At 48.0% G+C, this 16828-nt stretch overlaps 1 protein-coding gene across 1 annotated transcript in view; it reads right to left on the bottom strand.

Annotated features, from left to right (window-relative positions):
- Positions 1–9773: 9773 nt before the first annotated feature.
- The window catches only part of PRRC2B (proline rich coiled-coil 2B), a 138680-nt gene continuing 131625 nt past the window's right edge, over positions 9774–16828 (bottom strand). Inside the window, exons 31-33 of the mRNA XM_060250715.1 lie at positions 14383–14460; positions 12177–12258; positions 9774–9959 (exon numbers count right to left, since the gene is read on the bottom strand). Of these exons, the coding sequence (XP_060106698.1) occupies positions 9819–9959; positions 12177–12258; positions 14383–14460 (301 nt within the window). The 3' untranslated portion in view covers positions 9774–9818. The remainder of the gene's footprint in view (positions 9960–12176; positions 12259–14382; positions 14461–16828) is intronic.

Below are 16828 nucleotides of genomic sequence, written 5' to 3'. Positions count from 1 at the left end.
GTGCTCAAGACTAAAAGGATAAGAAAAACCTCTTGTTACCATTGCAACCACAACACACTCCTAATAGTCAGCATTTATATACTCTGTTTTCAAGGCACTTCATGTGAGCTGTCTCCGATTCTAGAGTCTGCTGCAGTTAAGGAAAAAAAAAGAAAATCAAGGGGGGGGGGGGGTTTGGCAGCTTAAAGACTCACAGAATTATTGGGGCAGCACTGCTCACAGGATGATCTGATGAAAAGCGAACTATTGCCCAAAAGAAAATGGCACAGTAAAGCTGTGATCACATACACTAAATAATGCACTCTGCAACTAGATTTTGCCAGTTCACACAGTAAAATCTAGTTGGAAAGTGCCCTGAAAGTGGATTGAAAGTGCATTATTTAGTGTGTGAGATTGGAGCCCGAAACCATTTTTCTTGCAATCAACTTAAGGCTGTCATGTTTATCCAGCAGCTCAGTAACCCATCAGAACCCCAAGAGGGTATGCAGACAGTTGTCGATATCCTCTTAACAAGTTCATACCAAGCTCCATGTGTGCAGAGCCGGGAGTTCACAGAAGCTTTTTCATCATTTGCTTAATGTACCTCTTGTGGCAGCCTTGCAAATTAGATAACGGCAGGCTCCACGGGCCAACAGTTAGCTGAAGGCGGTTTCATACATCCTTATTTTCACCCAGTTTCTTCACTCCCACTTTAACTGCTCTTCCTCAGGTCATTCCAATACCGTTTCAGGAAGATGGTGTGGTGTGTGTGTGTGAGAGAGAAACATTAACTTCCATTTCTATGTATCTGAGGAAGTGTGCATGCACACGAAAGCTCATACCTTGGCTAAGCTTCTGTTGGTCTTGAAGGTGCCACTGGACTCAAAATTGGCAGTCCTCTGCTGTTTGCCCTCCAGCTTCTGCCAGTCACAGGTGAACTGCTCCTGGACAGGGAAGTTCCATTTAGCTACAGTAACTGCTAAGTGGGAAAAACCCTTCCTCCTCGTTCACGGATTAGCTTAATGCAACTTTCTTCTACCGACCCCCACCAATTCAGCTCCCGTTTTCTTCCCACGCCTCCTACCCCACCCCACGCTGCAACCCCCTCCTCTCCTTATTTGTAAAAAGGCGATCAGACAAGGCTAAGTGATCATAACGCAATTTCAGTCTCGGACCAATTTCCCGCAGCCCAGCTCACTAGAAAAACTTCACCTCCTCCTCCCCATCCGCGGTGCTCCTTGCTTCTCTGTCTGCACACACGCCTCTTCTCCCCCCCCCCTTCCAAAATGAACACGTCCCGTTAGTCCAGTCCTACTGACCCGGCAGAGATGGGCCGAACCAATTCTAATAATGGGGGCGCACAAATGAGAAAAGAGGCGGGCGGGGAATCACGTAATTCTCAACCTACCTCTACTCCGAACGCTGCCGCTAAGAACGAGCAAGCCGGATGTGACGTAACGGAGCGTGAATGGGTAGGGAGAAACAACTGTGTTGCCATAGCGACGTACGGGCCTAGGCCCTATACCAGGGGTAGGCAGACTGTGGCTCGGGAGCCACATGTGGCTCTTTCACACATCTTGTGTGGCTCTCCTGGCCCCCACCGCCTCATCAACCAGCTTGGAGAAGGCATTTATCTCTCTAAATTACTTCTCCAAGTCAAGCCAGCCAATGGCTTGGAGAATGCATTTAAAATTAAAGTAGCTTTCCGCTTCTCCCTCCCTGTCTTATGGCTCTCAAACACCTGACATTCATGTCTTGAGGTTCTCGAACACCTGACATTTATTCGATGTGGCTCTTATGTTAAGCAAGTTCGGCCACCCCTGCCCTATACGCTGAGACCATGGGGTGTGCATAAAGGCTTAAACAGAGATAGTTTCTTCCCCTCTTAGCACCCCAGGAGGGAAGAGAGCCCGCTTTCAAGAAGAGAGTTCCACTGTACCTTTAGACATAAAAGGGTTGCTAAGTCCAATTCAAGAAATATCTGGGGATTTTGGGGGTGGAGTTGGGAGCAAAATTGAACTCCAAAGGGAGTTCTGGCCATCACATTTAAAGGGACTGCACACTTTTAAAATGCCTCCCCTCCATTGGAAATAATGAAGGATGGGGGGCACCTTCTTTGGGGGCTCATAGAATTGGACCCTCCGATCCAATGCTTTTGAAACTTGAAGGGTATTCTGAGGAGCAGCAGTGAATGCTATGCTGGAAATTTGATCCCTCTACCTCAAAAAACAGTCCCCCCCCCTCCCCCGAGCCCCAGATACCCGAGGATCAGTTCTCCATTATACCCTATAGGAATTGGTCTCCATAGGGAATAATGGAGTGCCCAGCAGACATTTCCCACCCCCCACTCCACACACACTTTCTGATGACCCTGAAGCAGGGGGAAAGGCCTCCAAATCAGGGGCTCCCCTGCCCCCCACCTGCGGATTGCCTGCCCTAAGACAGAAATTCATCAGGAGTAGTGCTGCGCAACACGAAGAAGAGCTGGTGTAGCTCCAAATTAGGACCCCGCGACTTTGTTTCTGACATGAACCCAAGTGAGCCGCAGGAAACCCTTCTCATCTTCCTGGGAGAGCCAGTTTGGTGTAGTGGTTAAGTGTGCGGACTCTTATCTGGGAGAACCGGGTTGATTCCCCACTCCTCCACTTGCACCTGCTGGAATGGCCTTGGGTCCGCCATAGCTCTGGCAGAGGTTGTCCTTGAAAGGGCAGCTGCTGTGAGAGCCCTCTCCAGCCCCACCCACCTCACAGGGTGTCTGTTGTGGGGGAGGAAGTAAAGGAGATTGTGAGCAGCTCTGAGACTCTTCAGAGTGGATGGCGGGATATAAATCCTATATCTTCTTCTTCTTCTGGGTGTAAAAAGCATTGGCCCACCTTGTGGGGCTGTTGTAAAAAATGTTAAAACAATAAGGGACGTGGAAGGTCTTGGACAACGCAGTGCACAATTTGACATGTTTCAGTTGATTTTCAGACAACAGTGATTCGTTTCCCTGGAGAAAATCGCTTTGAAGGGAAGGATGCCAGCTCTGAGCTAGGAAATAATTGGGCGGGGTTTGGGGAGGAGGAACCTTAGCACCTTCCAAAGCAACCATTTTCTCCGGGGGAATTGATGTCTATGTTTGGAGATCAGTTGAAAAAGTGGGAGATCTCCAAGCCTCACCTGGAAGATGGCAACCCTAAACTGGCGTTACATCCCTACTGAGTTCCCACCTCTCCCACACTCCACTTTCCTCAGGCATATCCCTCTCCCCAGCCTCAAAGAATTTTCCCAACTCCTATTGGCAACCCTATAAAACAGGGTGCCTTCATGCTTTGTTTTGTCAAGAATCTGTCACAATTTTGGAAACAGAATGCTGCTCTAAATAGGTCTTTAATTGCACCTGACCAGGTCTTTAAAAAAATGAACACAAATCGTTGTTCTACACCAAACATTCTACCCATTTTTCACTAACAAAAGCAGGCCTCGTCCCAGTATTTTAATTTTGGCACCAGGGTTTTGGCTGCTGTATGAGAGTGTTGGACTCGGGCCATTAGCCTTATCCAACATGGCGTCTCTTACCAATGTCAATCCCCAGCTCTTACAAGCTCTCTCTCTATAGGATAGCTAAAGAGGATGCTTTTATAAGGAAATAAGATTGTAGTCCACTGCAGTGATTATGCACGATATTGTTTATATTGCATTGTCTTCTACCTTTGTAATCTACTTTCTGTATTATGGTATGCTATGCCTGTTTTTAATTTGCATTGTTCTGATTTCATAATCCATTGAATCCACTGTGATGTAGCAAACAGAATACTGGATTTAGACCAGGGTGATCCATGCTCAAATTCCCTTGTGTACTTGATGCTGATTGTGCTCAGGTTAGTCTAATCTGGCTCACAGGACCGTTGTGAGGTTAACATTGGAGAAAGAAGAGAAGCCACCTTAGCTACTTGAAGAAACAAACAAAATGGCACAGAAAGAAGTCGGAACCAATGTGGTATAGCAGTTAGTGTGGGACCAGGATCAGGGAAAACCTGGGTTCAAATCTGCCCAGTACCATGAAGCTCACTAGATAGCAGAGTTTAATCACTATCAGCCTAACTCTGAAGTGGGAAAGTCCTTTGCCTTAATCAGCTTTAGGATGTGTGCCTTCTACATACTTACTAAACACTGTTCACAAAGTTTTTCCCCTCAGGGCTCATACACCTCATTATACCTTTCCTGAGGTAAAATTACAACTCAAATAAGAGTCTTGTGACACCTTAGAGACTATGTGTGGCTATAAATTGCAGAAAGTCTCAGAACAACCAGCAAATTCCACAGAACAATCAGCAGTCAACAACCATCTTCCTTATCTTCAAACCTCTTCCAACCTTCCCAGCAATTAACACAGAACAATGGTCACATTCAACAGCCAGTTTCCTTATCACTACCCTTCCAGGAAGCCCCACCAAACAATGGGCACATCCACAAAACAATTGCCCTTTCATCACACCCCCTCCAGCCTACAAATAGCAGCTCTCCAGCAGCCCTGGCCCCACTCAATGCACAGCAGCCAAGAAGGTCTGAGCGCCTGCTCCGGCTGCAACGCCACTGAGGATGTTCTCCGCAGCTGAGAACGAAACGTCTGGAAGGAAAACTTTCTCCAGTAGAACACGGCACTTGATCCCGAAAGATTCTACAAACCCTAATGATGTTACCAGCCGTGAAAACCTGAATTCTTTTGATATGTGTGGCTGTTTCTATGCTAGAGGCGATTTTTTCAGATCCAAATACGTGAATTTCATGGCCCCACTGTTACCAGTTATTCCTCTTTCTATACATATCAGCCAGCGGGAAAAAGCTCATGCGACTGATGAAGTGGGCTCTAGTCCATGAAATCTTTCACCACAGATAGCACACACCCCATGTCTGTGGGAGGTGATAAAAAACACACCTTTCCTTTAAAAGAGAGATTGGGGGGGGGGGGATAGAAATCAATCCAGTTTCCAGCTGAAGCACCTGATTCTGCTTCTCCCATTTGTACGTGTGTCCTTCCATCATGTCAGTGAACCCTGGAAGGAAGGCTGCTAGCTAGACGGGAAGAGTGTGTGTCAATTCCAAGAAGCGTGATGTGATTTTAATTTTTTTTATTTAAATAAGGAGAATTCTTTCATATGGAAAGAGCTAATACAATCACATATCTGAAAGGAGAAACAATAAGAGACCGAAAACAAGAAAAGGAGGACGAGAAAGAGTGTTGCCGCCACCGGCCTGGTGATTCCGTGATTTAAGGTCCAGTCTGCAGTTTTAAGGTTTCCCAGAAAGATATAAACATGTTGCGTGTTAACATATTTAGTCATCGTCGGCTCTTTCAAATACCTGGTCTACATGAAAAGACAAACGGAGGAAAGGCCAAAAAAAAAAAAAGTGTTTTTACTGTACAGGTCGCAAGGTTAAAAAGAAGTACAATATCCTCTTTAGAATCAACAATCGCAATTTTTACAGAACAAGAGAAAAAACTTGCTGCTAAAGTATGCCTTGACATGCCACGGGGAGTGCCACATTGCCGTTGTAATTCCCACCTACCAACTAGGTGGTTACAACTCAAAAGAAGCCACTGGAACAGACAAGTTAGGGCCACTATTGACATACGGTGGCCCGAAGGGTCAAAAAGGTAGCTGAACGAAGATCTGCTCTCTCTCGGTAGCCAGCTTGGTTTCACTGCTTTAAATTATCTGCTCATCTGATTCTAATGGGTCATAGCTACACATTAAAAAGAGATTATGCTTTTCAAAATATTTTTTTTAAAAACAAAACAAAAAACCCAATGTTTTCATTCCTAGAAACCTGGCCCTCTCAAAAAATGATAGTGAAGAGGATTCATATCTTTGCATAAAGACAGAGGCCAAAACCCCCAGAACTTGTACAGAAGAGGACAGTCTGCAGAGATCCTTGCACCATGTTAATACAGTTTCCCACAAAACAGGGAGACCATATAGCTGTTCTTTAAAATCTAGCAAGCTACAGAGCAGTTTGGAGCACTCTTGCAGAATTTTTTTTTTAAACTGTTATAACAGTCGACTGTCTGCAGTTATGTGGATGAACTTCAGCGGGCAGCAGAGAATCCGCGTGGCCTCTGCCATTAGAAGTCATGAGCTGGCATTCAAGTCACGCAAGATTCCTCCCAGAGTTGCCCCCTAAGTGATCTGTGCTGTTTTACCCTTGCTCTGCTCCACACCAGGCCACAAAACCTCAGTATTAAGAAGCCCAAAGCAAAAAAAAGTGCACAGAGAAAGGAAGTCAACAGCTAAAGGCAGCTGAGTGAATCACGCTCGCTGTTGGCCAAGCTGGCTGCTAACAGTGCATGGCATCTGCTGCTGAAAACCGCTGCCCTTCACCCACTGAGACCATGCATTTAACTTCGTTTCTTTTCCCTTGCATCAGCTTCGGCAGCATCTGGAATCCTGTTTCTGAGCAAAAAGTCTCCCAGCGGTAAGGAACAGACACACGAGAGTCAGTTCCAAGGACACGCTGACAGAGATGGGATGCAGATCTTCTCCCATGGACCGGGAAAGAAAACCACGGCTTGCTAATTCCCAGGTCATGCGAGAGGAGCTGCGTGGTCGCATGCCAATTCTTTACTCCCAAGATGAATCGCAGGATCGCTTTCACCCCCCTTGTGTCAGCACCAGCATACTGTCTGAAACAGCGCAGTCACAGCAGCACCGCATCCATAAGGAGGGAAAAAAGGGGGCCCGCGACCTCTCGCGCTGACATTTTGCGGCCGCCCAATCCCATCCCTCCCAAATGGGTGCTTCTCCCCAGATAATGTTATTCTGCACGGAAGGAACTGGGGACATTAGATTTTCAGCATTATTATAAAATCCTAAAGCTGAAAAAAATAGATAATAAAGTAACAAAGAGAGAGGGACAGCACATCATTTTGGGTTTGTGGTTTTTTTAAAGGCTCTAGGAACGGCTTTTGGTGCTAAAAACAAGTCTAGTAAACTGCCACCAGCAGTCATGCAAATTGAAGGGGGAAAAGGCAATGAAAATCATGGGTTACTTCTTGGCCTTTCCTGCACAGAATAAGTTCAGACATAATATATAAATAGAGCAGTGAAACATTTACTTTTTCACCTAGACCTACGACATCAAATACGTATAAATAAATTCTAGTGTTTTGTTTTTTCTTGGGGGGGGGGAAGAGCCATGGGGATAAAAGAGGGCACACTTTTCCCCCCTCAATAGTAAGTACTGATTAAATTTACATCAGGAAGTTTCTGCAACATCTTGCAACTAGCGACAGACCCAGTTTCCCCTCCCTCGCCCCGACTGCAAGGGATCTGTCGAAAAGTCATATACAAAAAGCAGGAAACGTTTGTGTCTCTTCAAATGCGTCTAGGGTGTGCAAAGGAATACGCCAATAAATAGCAGGATTTTGATCTCATTAAAAGTTTGGATGGAACCAGCTGAACAACAAACAAAAAAAAAGGACAAAAGAAGAAAAAGAGGGGCATCTAATGAGGCAGATTCACACACACACAAAAAATCCAATTCCTGACGATATTTCATAGCGGAGGCATACAGCAAGGGGAGAGGGGCAGATTATACTGGGTAGCTAACGCCACATCTTTTGAAAAGCTTGGGGACAGAGGTGGAAGGAAGTAAGGGGACCCTTGGTAAGAACAGTGAAATACATCATAGACTTCAATATTTCTAAACCTCAAACCACTATAAGATGCTAAGAGGAAGGGAAGAAGCTCTTGCCATAAAAGCCAAAAAACCCAAGAAATAACCCTCCCCCCCAAAGGGTAATTCGTTTATTTCATTTTTTTTTAAAGTACCATCTATCTGAAATCCCTTGGTGGTTTTCTAGAAAGGGACACACATGTGAAGAGGAAACATCACTATAACTAAGTTAAAAGAGCTTAGTAGTCTGAACCTAAAGCTACTGTATAAATATTATGATTTATACCCAGCTTGAGAAATTCAAACAACATCTTTTAAGAAATCCCGGAGGACGTGCTCTTCGGAGCCAAACCTTTCAGATCCTCCATTCGCATATACATTCTTTGTTCAAAATGTCATCTTTGGAATTCACCAGCAAAATGACTGGCTCGACACCTTCGGAAATGCTGCTGAGACAGTTCTCAGCCAGCAAGCTGTTGATGATGAGAGAAAGCGAGTTTTTCCCGTTATGTTTTCACAAAGGCTAAGAGTTAAAAACCAAAGGGCAACGGAAGTGCCTCTGAGACTTCTGGTATCTTTTGAACCCAAGCCCATATATGGAAACAGAATCCTCCATAATCCTGCCTTTTTGAATGCCTGGCCAGTTCAGCAAAATGCAGTGTTGCTTAGCAGTTACGTCTGGCTGCTCCTTAAGGCAACTGCAGCAGAAACAGAGGAACAGGGAGGAGAGAGGGAAACCGGAGCGAGCTGGGGGGGGGGGGAAATAAAGATTAACTGCCCTGCCCACGGTGAATTCTCTTTTTTCCTTTAGAGTCTTTTGTCTGCTATGGTTTGCAAACGCAGAAGCGTTTCTACTGAACTGCTTTGGTTCAAGTGGAAAAGAAAAGCAGAGAGGGGGCGAGAAAATAAAAACTGAAGCTTGTTAAGATGGGATAAGGAGCCTGAAGCGATGGAGACTATACAGAGATCAAAAGTATGGATGTGGGGTTTTTTTTGGGGGGGGGGGGGGGAGGCGAGTTCTCAACGACCAAAAGCAGTCCAAATAAACCCACTGGCTCTCGCCAGTGCTTGATTCGTGCAAGGCAAGGGGACTTCCTCAGCAATTCTACACTAAGCAAAATTTCCTGAGAAATTAACCCCTCCCCCCCTCCCCAACTAACCTTCGGTTTCCAGGATGTTATGAAAACCAACCTAACCCCTGTATCAAGGTCTCAATGTGGAGAATCGGGCATGATGGGAAAAAGTTGGTGGTTTCTTGAAACGAAAACACAGTGCGGCTTCTGCTGCTGGACACCAGGATGTGGGAGAGACCAAACGATAGACCCCATTACCGAAGTTGAGAGGGGCAATCTTTGAGTTTTGATGCATTCCTCATAAAGCTTCTCTTTGTGCATTTTACTGCTAAAAGCAAGCTCTGCCTTGAACCAAACACGCCGGAAGTCCCCCCCCCCCCCCCTTAGCTATTTACCAATAAGGAAAGGAGGGATCTGAGGATCGAGGGCCTAGGCAGCTCCATTTAAGAGCCTAGAAATCTCATATCAGCACACAGGATACCACCCAGCCCCACCCCAATAAAAGTTAGGGAGGGGGTACGCATCTGAGTACGTGTTCAATTCAGAGGGCAAAGAAAGGGGGTGGGGAGAATATGAGACAACATATAAAAGTCCAGCTATTAAACAAAGACGCAGCGTTCTGTTTTTCTTAAAAACCCTCAGCTGTCTTTTTAAAAAGCTTCCCGAGCACTTTCCAACCTCCTGTCGCCGCTCTGCCGAGACAGACGTTAGGAGGTGTGTGTGTGTGTGTGTGTGTGGGGGGGGTGCCTTTACCAAAAGAGCAAATCGCAGCTATGCGTGAGAAACAAGGAAAAAGAAAATGGCTGGGGCCGCTCGACAGTCACAGGGACAGGGAGAGGGTGGGTCGCCTTTTTTTTAAAAGCAAGCAGCCAATATCAAAATCCATGGTTCAAGAATTGCTTTGTTGGGAGAAGGACTCGGAACAGGACGCTTTGGGCAGCTGTTCTCCTGGTGGGGAGCGGCGGATCTGGCAAGAGTCTCTCAGCATATCCGGAGAGTGAAATGAAGGAGAAACGTGGGGAGGTCTGCAGAGCCCTTTCTCTCGCTCTCTCTCTCTCGCTCTCAGTCCAAGTAGAACAAGCTGGCAGGCGTCCAGAGAGACGCAGTCAGCTAGGCCTTGCTCTCCTCCACTTTGACGGCTTGAGGCTTGATGGCTCCGGTGCGCACTGGCTTCATCTGGCTCGCGGAGGATGGTTCCTGCAGTTTTATGGCTCCCAGGTTGGCTTTGTTTTCATCCACCCGCTGTTTCGCCTGTAGGGCAAAAAAGGGAGAGAAAGAGGGAGATGGAAATGAGCTAAGCAGGACCACAAAAAATGCATCCCCAAAGGCACACGGCCGTACAGCCAGGCCCATCCAGACCGGGCGCTATGGCATCCCTCCCCCACAGCCTGCACCCAGAATAAAATTGCACCGGGAGTGATTCCAAGGGCCAATCTCGCCCAGTGCATTAGAAACGGTTGCCCGCTGAGTCTCTGCATGAGTCTCTGCTCTGGACTTGCCTTCTTCCAATCAGCAGGCAATGCCTGGTCATTGTTGGGTGGAGAAACGAAGGCACTGGGCCCTTTCTGAAGGCAAGTCATTCTTATGTACTCTGTACTGAAAAGGAAAAAAAGAACGCCATGTCCATTTCCCCTTCTTAATTCTTTTGTTGTCAGGTCACGGCTGACTTGCGGGGATTGCGTGGGGTTTTCGAGGAAAGAGACGTTCAGAGGTGGTTTGCCTTTGCCTGCCTCTGAGTCACGACCCTGGTATTCCTTGGAGGTCTCCCATCCAAATACTGACCAGGGCCAACCCTGTTTAGCTTAGCTGGTGGGGCGGGGGCATCAGGGGTCCAGAGGAGAAGCTTCAGAGGCAGTGAGCAGAGAAGGAGCAGCAATTCGAGAGTGGGAGGGCACAGGAAGCGGGGGGGGGGAGCCTGGAGGCAAGGGGGGGGGAGGAGAAGCCTGTGGGACAAGAAGAGCTGGTTCAGGAAGAGAGGAGCTGCAGCAGCCAGTGGGAGGCCTCCAGACAGGACAGAGCGGGGCTCGGACTCCGTTCTACCTCTTGAAACAGCCCCCTCCCTGCTCCCCCACAGTGCAAAAGGCCTCCTGACAGGACAAGGGAGGTGGGTAGACACTGCCCAAAGCAGTCACAATCTCCTTTACCTTCCCCAACCCCCAAAAGACACCCTGTGAGGTAGGTGGGGCTGAGAGAGCTCTTACAGCAGCTGCCCTTTCAAGGACAACTCCTACAAAAGCTATGGCTGACCCAAGGCCATTTCGACAGGTGCAAGTGGAGGAGTGGGGAATCAAATCCAGTTCTCCCAGATAAAAGTCCACGCACTTAACCACTACACCAAACTGGAACTCTTCCTCCCTTCCTCTTATCAAGAGCAAGCCTGAAGTTGCGATCCTAGGAGGACATGACGAACCTGTAGTAAAGTTCTATGGACCACAAGGGACACATTCAAAGGTGGAGCTTGAAAAGTGAGAGTGGACCTTCCCAACAGGTACCCCTTCAAATCACCCATCTATAGGATTCATGAACAAAATTTCCCATCCTAACGTTGGGAAAGCATCAGGAGAAGAATAAAAAGTAATTAACCAGACCTGGACAGCATCTGAGATCTGACAAGACTTCTGTATTTTTCACTACAGCAATCCAAATTCCGCCCTGCCAGTTAATTTCTACAACCGATATACATTGCACAAAAAGTACGTATTTATTCTGCTTCTAGATCCAAGTGGGCAGCCGTGTTGGTCTGAAGCAGTAGAACAAAGGAGGAGTCAAGTGGCACCTTTAAGACCAACAAAGTTTTATTCTGCTTCTATGAGTCCTGGGAATGGGGTAAGAAAGACCTGCAAGCCACCAACAAAGCCCCCACCCCCTCTTCCTCTGCCTTCGCTGGGATATATACCTTCAGTGCTTTCTTTGCAGCCATCTAGCCAGCTGTTAGTTTGGAACTGGGACCGGCCAGTTTCAAGACCCATTTGCCAAAGGGCCGTGGCTAAAGGAGGCTAGGGATTCAATCCCCAACAGGGCTTTCATCTTCTGTTTCAGATTGTACAGCCCTTCAGGGACCCAACAGGAGTTCATCTGCTGCAGAGGTTGAGCCAACAACCCAGAAAACAAGGTTCCGATTCTCTGCACAATGTAGGATGCTGGCCAGAGAAGGAAACTTACTGGCATTTCCCAGATTCCTTTTTGCCCAGGAACTCAGGTCCCAAACCCACGCCACCAGCTCCTCCCTCTGCACTGCCAACTCCTTCTTGTCCCTGGCCTGAGTTCCACCTGCAGTCTCCTTCTCCTTGTGCCACAAGTGCCTACCAGAGTTTGTGTCCACGTGGAAAGATGCAGATCGTAGACAGACACGGCAGGACGGGCGGCTGTTTTGCAGAGGCATAACAGCTAAGAGGCCTTGCGTTCTGGCAACTTCTCTGTGTAAAGCATTCTGCAAAAAAGCTCAGTTCGGAACAGCGGCGTCCTTACCTGCTGGATGTAATGCCCTTGCACGGAGGTCATATTGACGGCTGGACCAGCGGGCTTTCCACTTGGGCTGGTAGAACTAGGCCTGGAAGGTCAGGGAGGAGGAAATCAGAAGGTGGAGAATTCAGATGGGTAGACCCAATAAGCAATGTCAGAATTACGAACATATGAACTCAGTGAACAGAGTTTAAACAAAAGCTAGATGGCCATCTGACAGCCATGCTGATTCTGTGAACTTAGGCAGGTCGTGAGGAGGGCAGGAAGGCTTGCAACAGGGCTTAGTTCTCGTAGCCCTTTCGTACACGCCTAGGGATCCTGGAGGGTTTCTGCTGTCTTCTGGGCAAGGAGCAGGGATTACTGAGGGTACATGGGAGGAGGGACTGTGAATTTCCTGCATTGTGCAGGGGATTGGACTAGATGATCCTGCCAGCCCTTTCCAACTCTATGATTCTAGTAAGGGCACTTGCACTTCCAGACACTATAATCTGGCGATCACGAAGGCTCTTTGTTTTGACTGAAGCAACTGTTTTGATTGATTTACTCCTGTGGTATGCTTATTAACACTTTTATCACTTCTTAGGGAGTTAGACAGGGCCCCTTACTATTCAAATACAAATTAATATCAGTCCTCAAAGATTTCAGGTTTTCACGGCTGGTAACATCATTAGGGTTTGTAGAATCTTTCGGGCTCAAGTGCCGTGTTCTACTGGAGAAAGTTTTCCTTCCAGACGTTTCGTTCTCAGCTGCGGAGAACATCCTCAGTGGCGTTGCAGCCGGAGCAGGCGCTCAGACCTTCCTGGCCCCACTCAATGCACAGCAGCCAAGAAGGTCAGAGCGCCTGCTCCGGCTGCAACGCCACTGAGGATGTTCTCCGCAGCTGAGAACGAAACGTCTGGAAGGAAAACTTTCTCCAGTAGAACACGGCACTTGAGCCCGAAAGATTCTACAAACCCTAATATCAGTCCTATTTCCATTTTATGTAGGCAATATTATGAAAGGCCTTTATGGCTACTTTCTACCTGCCTGTCCTTTGCAAACTTTCAATACAAGGCTGGCTCAACACCCCCATGAGCTGACCCCAGCAACATCAGAGAGACCCAGCAGCTGTCTTGCTTTTTCGTTCTTCTAATATACTTTTTGTTTGGCTAAATGTTTCCTAGTTTACAGGCAGACCGAGGCCCTGTCAACTGCCTATACAAAAAAAAATCAAAAAAACAGACCAGGACAGGAGGAACCTGGAATCATCCCCTCTATAAACACAGACCAATTAGCTCTGGGGATGAAGTGGCAGCTACCACCTGACCCAGCCCCTCACCCATTTTCCCCCTTTCAATAAAAGAATCTGGCTTAGGTAGCTATACCAACAGCTTGGAGAAGAAAATATCCTGTCTAAGGATAGGCATGAACCAATCCATGAATAAAACTAAGTTTTATTCAATTGGGCCGATTTGTGGTTTGTTTCAAAGAGGTTTGTTTGCTTGCCCCATGCCCGAACTGGAAAACAAACCCCCTTTTCCCCTCTTGGTGCTTTGTTTGGTTCATTTCCGCAGTTCGTTTTCCCAGACAGCCTGGAACCGATTCAGTCAATTCCTAGGCAACCCTGGTGGTGGACTTCTGGGAGCCCTGGAAACACCCATAACAGTTGTCCATAACTTGAATGGCAGCTCTGGGAGCCAATCATGGAGCTCCCGTTTTGCTCTATGGGAGCAGACACCCTGACTCAGCTGCTTCCACTTTGCAGCGCAAAGAGAGAAGGGTTAGTTGTCGTGAGAGCTGAAGCTGAACTTTCCTGGGGGCACCTGCTTTGGGGGGGGGGCTGTAACTCAGACATTCCAAATCCAGTCTTCACCAAACTTGGAGGGTGGGTGGAGGGAGCCTGCTGAAGACGCCCCATGAGTTTTACATCTCCTAAACGAAACCATGTGTCACAAAATGAAACAAACCTCTGGTTCGGGCTATCACAAAAACCACGAACCAACACAAACCACCATTTTCGTGTTCCGTGCCCATCTTTTGTCCTGTCTGTGCACTGTGCCGCTATTAAAGGGACAGATCATTTTTCTCCAGGCTGTTGGCAACTCTAATTCTGCCTCCTAGTGAATGGGAGTGACCTTGCCGCCTAGGTCACTGATAGGGAGTGGGGGGAGGGCAAATAAGAAGAGGCACCTCCTTAGAGATCTAGGAGTGGATGGTAAAAAGGAACACTTACCGCAGAATTATGCCAAGATCAAGATTACTTTGTTCACCAAAAGATACACAAGTGGAATACAGAGAACAGGCGAAGGACCTTGTGGAGAAATGTGTTTTAATTTGGAGGTCTGGGCTATACAAAACCTTCACAGTTAAGTTTTAAAAAGCTTTTCTTAGCAGAGAACAGGCGGGGGGGGGGGGGGGTGGAGGGGAAGAGGTCAATTGTACCCATCAATGCTATAGGAACGGTAATGGCTTCCCTGGCCAAGACAAGGAAAGGTCAGCTGACACTTCCAGCTTGAAGCTGAAATCTAGAAGGGGGGAGGTGGAAACAGAGATACCGTATTTTTCGCACCGTAAGATGCACTCCCCCCCCCAAAAAAAGTGGGGGGGAAAGTGTGTGCGTCTTATGGAGCGAAGGTACCGGTACCTACCTTCCTGGGGGGGTGGCGATCCGCTGTCTCCGCCTCTGATCCCGGTGCTTCCCCCGCGCCTGCCTGCCTGGCTCCAGCTCTGACGCTTACAGCAAGCGCCAGGATCGCTCCCTCTGCCCTCCGATCCTGGCGCTTGCTGTAAGCATCAGAGCTGAAGCCAGGCAGAAAGGCACGAAGGAAGCACGCTGCCCTCTCCACAGCCGGCGCTCACAAAGCGCTGGGTTTGCGGAGGGGGCGGGTGCTTCCTCCGTGCCTTTCTGCCTGGCTCCAGCTCTGACGCTTACAGCAAGCGCCAGGATCGCTCCCTCTGCCCTCCGATCCTGGTGCTTGCTGTAAGCGTCAGAGCTGAAGCCAGGCAGAAAGGCACGGAGGAAGCGCCGGGATCGGAGGCAGCGGATCGCCCCCCAGGAGGAAGGTGCGTCCTATCGTCCGGAGCGCCTTATGGTGCGAAAAATAAAATCCCCTGGCATGGAGAGTGGGGGTCTCTTTAGCTGACTCTGCCTAGGGTCTCGCACCTGCATACCAGCTGAAGGCTCCTCTGCCACATGGAATAGACAAAGAGCCGAACAGAGACACCAAGGCAATGGGAATCGTGTATTTACACCTTTCTTTTGTAGCCCTTGGTCGGTCTTCAGAAATTCTGAAACATTCAGGGGTTGGTCTGAAGCAGCGGAACAAAGTTTGAATCCAGGGCCACCTTCAAGACCAACCACGTTTTATTCAATGCAGAGAACAGGCGAAGGACCTTGTGGAGAAACGTGTTTTAATTTGGAGGTCTGGGCTGTAAAAAACCTTCACAGTTAAGCCTTCCCATGAAAGCTCATACCTTGAATAAAACTTGGCTGGTCTTCAAGGTGCTGCTGCACTCAAACTTCGTTCAAATTCTGAGAGACTGTGACTGGCCCAAGGCCCAAGATTCATGGCAGAGTGGGGATTTGAGGTACGGGGGACTGAACAAACGATGCTAACTGGTCGAGACCCAAAAGCTTCTCCAAGTCAGCAGTGTGCCTGTCTCCCCTAATGGTCGCCCCTGCCCTTTTCCATTGCTCTCTTTTGCGTCTTGCAAACCAAGATCTGACCCTGGAACAAAATACCTTTCATTTTTTTCCTCCCTGCGTATCCATGTCGATCAAGTCAAACGTGTCCTGATGGTCACTAGTGTGTGAGAATCTTTGGGGGGGGGTATTAGTGGGAGCAGAGCTTTTTTTAAGCAGCAACACACAGGAATGCAGTTCTGGCTGGCTTGGTGTCAGGGGTGTGGCCTAATATGCAAATGAGATTGTGCTGGTTTTTCCTACCTACCAAAAAAAGCCCTGTGAGAAACAATGGTGATGTCAGGGAGTGTGGCATAATCTGCAAATAAGTTCCTGCTGGGCTTTTTCTACACAAAAACCCCTGAGCGGGAGTAACGGAGAAGTGGGTAGTCAAAGGCTGGGATGTAACCTCCATACGCAAAGCCTGCATATGTCAGAATGCCACTTGCTTGGGGTTTCCCAGTGAGGACAGCTGTGCCCTTTGTGTCATGTTTGCTGGGTCTCAAAAACATCTGGTTGGCTGAACTAGATGGGTGTCCAGGTCATAGTTTGTCTGGAGCACCAAAAAAACCCAGGCCGGCCCTAGAAGTGTCACCATATCAAGTAACTTTGGACTTGTGGGTTGGGAATTGTTGGTCTAAAGGACCTGAGCGGGTGCCTGTCGAGAGGTTGCCCTTTGCCTTGAACTAGTGCCACTCTCTGAGTGACTGTCCAGTATGAAGAACAGAGACTGTACCAGGATTTACATCCACTTTCTGGTATGGAGACAGACCTTCTCTTTCCCAACCATTGCTGGAGAGGACAACTGCCTCCCTGCCCCCCAAACCCCTGAGTAAGACCTACGGTATATGCACAAATCAGACCAAGCACAACTCTACGGGAATGACCCCCAAAACAAGAAAGTGGCTCGGCACTCCATGGAATGGTCAACAGGGCACAAAGGAACACCATTCTCTGTTGTGGCTTGTCTCCAGCAAACATTTGGGGCTGATGGATT

The sequence above is a fragment of the Heteronotia binoei genome, chromosome 12 (genome assembly GCF_032191835.1).
Source record: "Heteronotia binoei isolate CCM8104 ecotype False Entrance Well chromosome 12, APGP_CSIRO_Hbin_v1, whole genome shotgun sequence".
In the NCBI taxonomy this organism is placed as follows: domain Eukaryota; kingdom Metazoa; phylum Chordata; class Lepidosauria; order Squamata; family Gekkonidae; genus Heteronotia; species Heteronotia binoei.
Note: the sequence above shows the minus strand (reverse complement) of the source record. Positions and strands in the feature narration are given on the sequence as shown.